We start from the raw sequence: 7302 nt of genomic DNA, 5'->3' as shown, positions 1-7302 counted from the left end.
ATTTCATTATATTTACTATTATTTATGTAGAATTTTTATTGTTAATTTGTTTAACATTTAATTGTATTTTATTTTATTCCAGTCCTGTTTTTTTTCCCCCACTTTTTTCTGCATTTATGTTGTTTTTATATAATTGTAAAGAAATTCAGGTGTTACAGGGTTAAAAAAAAAATCTTCTTTGTGCCTTTTTCTTTTGACACATCAAAATATGAGAAAATAACCAGCATTTTTGTTTTCATCTATGGAGGCAAATCACAATAAAACAATGAGACGGATGTTAAATATGGACTGAAAAGTCCACAGTGGGACTGGGATATTAGCTGCGGAGAAGTCTGGAATGGAAAATGTGGAAGAACGTTCAGAGATCAATATGTGACTCCAGCCCACATATTGATTAAACAACAGACAGATGTGGTCTAAAAGGTAGTTAATGAAGCTGTAAATAACTGTGGGTCTTACTGTTTGTTTCCAATCAATCATTATTTAGTTTGATGAGGAAAAATGTAAGAAAACACTTCAATTGTATTTAATTGCAATGAGGCTGAAATGGTCCTGGACTTTGATTCAGCATTTGTGCAAGAAACTATTTCCTTGACTGATTTGGGGTTAAAGCACATCTGTGGGGGCATCTGATTCTGATTTCAGCTGCATGACAGAGAGTCTGGGCCCGTCATCATAATGATCTGCTCAGGAAGATTCCTCAGACAAAACTATGTGCTGTCCTGGGTTCATTAAGTAACCCTGATTCCTGAAGTGATCGAGCAGCCGACCAGGCTGCATGCAGGGATCGTGGTGCCTGGTTTAGGAGTACATGCCGGTCCACTGCTCTGGGAGGAGCATGAGGAGGTGTGTGTTCCAGAAGAGACGTCTGGCTTTGTTTTTGATTTTGGGTGACATCATTGCGGCTGATGCTTCCCCGTCGTGTGGAGGAACACTAAGGCGCTCATGTCCGACCAAGCGGAGCTGCCAGATGTTTGTGTTTCCTGCCCAGAGGAGCTGCCAGGACGGCTGGGCGTGCAGGAGAACGCTGCAACAATGAGGAAGTTTGTTTCTTTACAAACACAGCCACCATGACTCGGGAGAAAACAGCTGCAGCACGTTCAGGAGCTCAGATTAGTTGTTACAATAATCCCTAACAGATTTTTCTTTAAAGTCTGACTGGACATGGGATTAATTTGAGCTCATTAACAGCTCGTTGTAGCCAACTCAGCAGTTTCGTCAAACAAATATGGATATGTGGAAAAAAAGAGTTGTAAAACAAAACCATTTATCTCTTAGGAGCAACTGTTTGCACCAGTCAGAACTGATCTGATGCTCAGTATACCCAGACCATCAGAGTGTCTGAACTGAGTTTACAGACCTCTGACCCCCCAAGCACTGTCGCTTCTATCATCACCAGTTTCTCAGGAATGGTAGTATGTAACTACCGTAGTGGGTAAACTGTGATGGATAGTTACCCTTTAGGTGATTTACGGATGTTTTCCAGGCATTTATATCCCGTCCAGAAGGTTTACAATCATCAATGTTTAGTAAAAGCATTAAGGAAGTTTAAGAGACCTCCATTTAGACCTGGAAATGATGATGAAGCCACTTCCCGTCAAACTTTCCGCTAATCAGAGAGCTTAGATTGACGGTAATGTCCAATCAGGAGCAGCTTCTCGGGAATAACTGGATTAGGAAGTATTAAAAATAAATGTAAAGTGTGTAGTTGGTCATTAATGGAGTCAAACTTATGAGTCAAATACATGTTTGGTGTTTCTTTTGTCCCGTGGCTCAGCTGGTAAACATTAACCTGACGACATTCACATTATTAGTGCAACGCATCAACGGAGAACGTGCTGCAGAACCAGTTCTTCATCTGTTTACTGTACACTCATTGTACATCTAACTGAAACTCTTAGATAAACATCTGGTATTTTACTTACACAACATCCGTTCAATATTTTTGTTTTTCTGAACTTCTGATATCGGGTATTTATAAGTTTAAAAATTCTGAGAGCGGCTTTTTAAAATTTGGTTAATGAGCAGCTTGTTTTACGTGAACATACTGCACACCAACGTTCCCACAGCAGAGTGGCAGATGTTCCTCATAGCTTTTCTAACATGCTGAATTGTGACTTAGATGGTTTTTTTTTTATCTAAGCAGTCAGAGGCCTTTTCATGTGACCATTTGATTCTGCCATGTGTGCAGAAACATTCCAGTAAACAAGCAGCTGTAAACGGATAAATGGAAGAGCCAAAGCTATTAGCTTCACTTAGAATAAGAATTTATCTCCCTAATATCACACATTTTTTACTAAAAGAACATGTTCATTTTGTGATTTTGTCTCTCTTAGAGTAAAAAGAAGAAGAAGAAAAAAAACCTGATAGCTGTGTGTGTGTTAAAAGCTAAAAGTTAATGGCCGTTTCAGTCTGTGGTCTGTTAAGCTAAGCTAAGCTAGGCTAAACTAAGCAGCTGCCAGTGATGTGCTGGTCCTGAACGATGAATCGATTCTCGGACTCAGATCATACCATTAAGTGAAAGAAAGGAAGGGGGGCAGACTCTCAGAAGACAGGGGTGTAGTGAGTCAGACCAGGTACAGAGAATGGATTTCAATACAGGTATGTCAGGAAAAAGTGGATATTAGTCTCATCTAAAGTGATATAATTAAAAAATTTATATAACTAAAAAAAACAACTACAACTGTTAATTGTAGTTCTATGTTCAGTTTATTTAAAGGTTTGATTAAAATAATAATGATGATAAGAAAATGCATACAATAAAAACTAAATAATAAATTGCTTACTAACACATAGCTGTCATAGCTGCTAAATTAGGCTAAAACTGGATGAAGAACCATCTGGGAGCTAAAAGAGTTGAATCTTTTAAAAGAACTGGACTTCCCATCACTAGCACCTGCAGCATCATGGGAACATAAAAACATGGCGTCCTTTAAGTTGTTTCACAACACCAACATGTGAGTCCTCCTCCTCTATTCCTGTCTGCTACCTGACACCTGTGTGTGTCACCAGACGACTGTAACTGATGTTTTCTCTGAAGACTTTTTGGCCTTCAGCAGCGATCAGCTGACAGCTCACATGGAGATGTGAGCGAGCTGGGGGGCCATCAGGGTGTCTGAGGGAGTCGTCCTGGTTTTATAAATCCTGGTTGGATGTCCGACCTCATCAACACTCACCCCTGCACCACACGTGAACTCTCATGTGTGTCCTTAAATCACTTGTATGATCTCGAGTCCCTGGAGATAAAAACGGGCTCATCACCGCCCGGATGCTAAACACCAAACAGAAACATTACCAAACGGAACTGGAGCTGAAATCTTGGTTTCTTCTCTTGTTTCTATGTTTTAGTAACTTTGGAGCATCATGTAAACTCTGTGTTGATTCTGGCTGATTTTTGACAGCTTGTCTTCATCCCACAGATGTGCACCCCCAGAAACACCCCCGCCACGCCACCCAACTTTCCCGACGCCATCACCATGTTCTCCAAGCTTCGGGCGTCTGAGTGCGGCCCTGGTGCCAGCAGTGGCCCCTCCCAGGTGTCCATGGCCTGCTCCCCGCCGCCCTCTTCCTCCACGTCAGGGTTCAGCTCATTCTGGGCCTCCTCGCCCCCCAGCCACCAGCCAGCCTGGCTGCCCCCGTCGTCGCCCACAGGTCACCACATGCACCACCACCACTACCACCACCACATGCAACACACTCCCATGTGGCCCCCTGTGTCTCAGCCCAGCGGCTCCCAGCAGCCCCCCGTCGTGTCGGCGTTCCACGGTCAAAGATGAGACCGTGTGGCTGAGCTGAGGGAGGGTGGGGGGAGCAGGGAGGGAGGGAGGCTCAGCTGGATCAGCTGTAGCCAATCAATCTGTTTCAGGGGGAGGGGGGGAATAAAGACTGCTGTTTTCCAAACAGAGGATGAGCAACTCGGCTCGACAGATTCTAACGTCTTCATCCGGAGTCATGGACACCGAGGAAGAACCCACCGAGGAAGAACCTGCCGAGGAAGAACCCTCCTGGTCTCAGACAACTCTGACCTCTGAGCCCAAAAAACTGTTTGAGGGTCATGATGATGCAACCAGGACCCAACAGAGCACTTACTGAGGATAGGAGCCATGTGATCTGTTGATGTGCTTCGTCATCAGTCTCTGTTATTTCTGTTTAATTTGTTTTTTTCTAGAAACTTCTCCTTTGATAGAATTGAGAAATAATCAGAGGCAGCAATAACCAGCAGGGGAACGGAGGAAGAGGAGCTCCAGTCTCAGAAAACTGTGGAGCTTTACAGCCATAAACACATGTGAGTTCTGTAAACATCTGGATGGAAAATGTTCCCTTTCCTGCTGCCTTTCATCCTGCAAACAAAGACTGCGGCCGGTTTGTGCCCTGTCATCCCAACGGTTTTTTTGGACTCTTCAAGTAAAAAATTTAAAAATGTAAAAAATGTCTTAATTCCAGCATTTATTTCTGCAGTTAACAGTTTTTACACCTTCATGATTGATGTTTCCCCATAAATTATGTTTCTCTTGAAAAACTTCAAAATTCCAATTTCATTTATTCTTACAGGTCAACAGGATACTTTTACAACTCTTTCAACTTTTGGGAGAGAACAAAAATTTCCTCTCTCAAAAACCACAATAAATGTCACTTTTTTTTCTCAAGCATTTCAATCAACTTCAGTCCTAATAAAAATACCAAATATGTAATAATTCTCAATGTTTTAACCCTTTAAATGTCAGTTTGGTCACATGATTCCACTGTTTTTATGCAAAAAAAAAAAAAATTATTATTATTATTTTCTATAATATACATGTATTGGGCTGCTGGGGGATTTTTTTTAAATCAACCTTAAAACATTAGTAAAAACATTGATTTTGATATTTAAATTAAATTCCCATCCCCCTAACATGTTTTATATTAAAAATAATTAATTTAATCTGTTAATTTTTCTTTATTAAAACGTGACATCATGTGACCAAACTGGCATTTATAGGGTTCAAATAATTAGAATAATTATATATTTAGTATTTTAGATCAGAAATGGAAAAAACATGGAAAAAATATTAAGTATTAAAACTTAAGTATTTTTGATTAAGATTGAACTGTTAATCTGTGTTTTTTTTTATTAGTTTTTGGGAGAGGATTTTTCCAGTCTGTCATGGTCTGAAATGTTGGTAAACTGAATCGATCCACGTGGGTTTAACAGTTAAACAAGAATGAACGAATCAACTATGCAACTGTCCGACTCGTCACACCCGAAAAGAAGAAGAGCCGAAAAGCCCAACAGAGTTTAAATCCACTGAATACACGTTGATCAACAGAACTTTTACAAAAAATTATTTTTGATCTTTCGGATAATTTCAGGGATTTTATGGAATCATTTTGTGGAAATTTTGACACTGGGATCAGTTTGCAAGCTGCCTCATCTGGTTGTATCAGGAAATAACCACTTTTTTAATTGAGCAGCACATGTGGTCGTTCTCCATCCAGATGTTTAGAGGAATCATTACCCATTTTTTGTGATAACTGGATTTAATTTAAAGCTGTCAGTGAACGGAGAAGGCAAAGTTTGCAATAATGTGTGAGGACAGACATCAGCCATGTTTCTGAGAGAAGGTGTAAATAAAACCGTTTCTGTTGACAGACATTTAATCAGATCTGATCTGAGAGCGAGGTGGTGGAGGCGAGCAGCCGCCTGCCGGCACCTCTGACATCTTTCTATGTCTGCTGGAGCTTCAGAGGCCGGCTCGGTGATTCTCCACACAAGCGTTCAGATGTTAAACCACTCTACCTCCACGTGTCTGGACGGGAGAGGCCTCGGATGCTCTGAATGTAACTTTGCTGCAGACACGGATGGCAGGATTTTTATTTTTGCCACTTTTGGAGACGATCGGACGTCAGGGAGTGAGACGTTCTGCTTACCACAAAGACAATCAGCTGTTTCAGTGTCATTATGTTGTCCAGCAGTTTGTTCTGGTTGCCATAGCAACCAGGGGGTTAAACATCTGACATGTGTGAATCCCAGTCTCTAAATTTCAGGTTTTGGATTAAAATCTGAGAGTAAACAAAGTAAAATGTTTTCTTTGAAGGAGCATTCCTGTGTTTTACAAGCTTTAACGGGCAATGCTTCGTATTCTGAGCCATCACACTACACTGACCATCACTGGAGCACGAACAGCTGCTTTTCACCCTCTGATGATCATTTTTTCAGGTTTTTTTTGTCTTGATGAATTTTCAGTGGGCTGAATCAACTTTGCAGCCTCCAGTAATGAACCATCATCTGTCCGGTTTGCTGTGAACTGCTGAGATGAGCAGGCACAAGGGGAAGAAAACAGGTCTGGTCCTTTAAACATCTGAAATGGAATCAGATGGGTGTATAATGATGGAGAATCCAGCAGTCTGGGCCTTTAAATCGGACTTGATGGTGATTTGTTAAGTTTTACCTCTGAATTGTGGGCAAGTTGAGGCAAATGAACTCCTGCCCAGTTTGTTGTTAGTAACGGGATGTGTTGTTAGCGCTAACTGGCTGCTGGGTTGCTTTGTTTTTTAGCTTTTATCTGCAAAGAGGGTGAATCTGTTGGCCTCCATATTTTTAACCTGTAAGCTCCAGCCGGTGTTTCCCAACCACAGTGAGAAGTTTACAAACTGGGCAAATGTACCTCCTACTCCAGTCTTTTTATATTTTTGTTGGACTTGTGTCTCACAGATCCTTTGAAATTCACTTTAATCCACCAATGGATCTTCTAGAGATTTCTCTACATTCATTTCCTCTGTTTAAGTTTGTATTTATATGTTTAATAAAATGAATTACGACCTGCTGCCGTGCTTGTTTTTACTGTAAAGACTTTAGAGATGAACTTCGAAGCTGCTCGGCAGCATCGGCGAGAAGTGAGGAAGGATGTGGTCAGAGGAGGAGTGTTTGTTTCTCGTCAGTTTAAAGAGAGAAACCGATGTGTGATGAGCTCAAGTGATTCATTGTGAGGAGTTGCTTAGCATGTGTGATGGACTGTTGACCTGTCCACGGTGTACCCTGCCTCTCACCTGCTAAATGCTTCCCCGCGACCCTTCATTGGACACAACAGTATAGATGATGGATGGAGTTGCTTAACTTGCAGAATAATGACGAGCCAGAGCTCATTTCAGAATCTGAGCTTTAAAGACTAACATGAATGCTGGAGCAAGTAGGAATTAGAACTGAAAGTAATGTAGAAACACACGATGGTTGTTTTTAGATGTCAGAAGACACATCAATGAGATGAGAGGAAACAGATCTTTGATCAGGGGAAATGACATCTACTTTAAAGCAGTGTTTCTCAA

The 7302-nt window shown here is 41.2% G+C and overlaps 1 protein-coding gene across 1 annotated transcript in view; it reads left to right on the top strand.

Moving 5' to 3' along the window:
- ubald2 (UBA-like domain containing 2) overlaps positions 1-3828 on the top strand; it is a 10797-nt gene extending 6969 nt beyond the window's left edge. The window contains exon 3 of the mRNA XM_041976617.1: positions 3420-3828. Coding sequence (XP_041832551.1) covers positions 3420-3776 — 357 coding nt within the window. The 3' untranslated portion in view covers positions 3777-3828. The remainder of the gene's footprint in view (positions 1-3419) is intronic.
- Positions 3829-7302: the final 3474 nt, after the last annotated feature.

The sequence above is a fragment of the Melanotaenia boesemani genome, chromosome 2 (genome assembly GCF_017639745.1).
Source record: "Melanotaenia boesemani isolate fMelBoe1 chromosome 2, fMelBoe1.pri, whole genome shotgun sequence".
Classification (NCBI taxonomy): Eukaryota; Metazoa; Chordata; class Actinopteri; order Atheriniformes; family Melanotaeniidae; genus Melanotaenia; species Melanotaenia boesemani.
The sequence above is the reverse complement of the archived record's forward strand: the minus strand, read 5'-3'. Positions and strand labels throughout refer to the sequence as shown.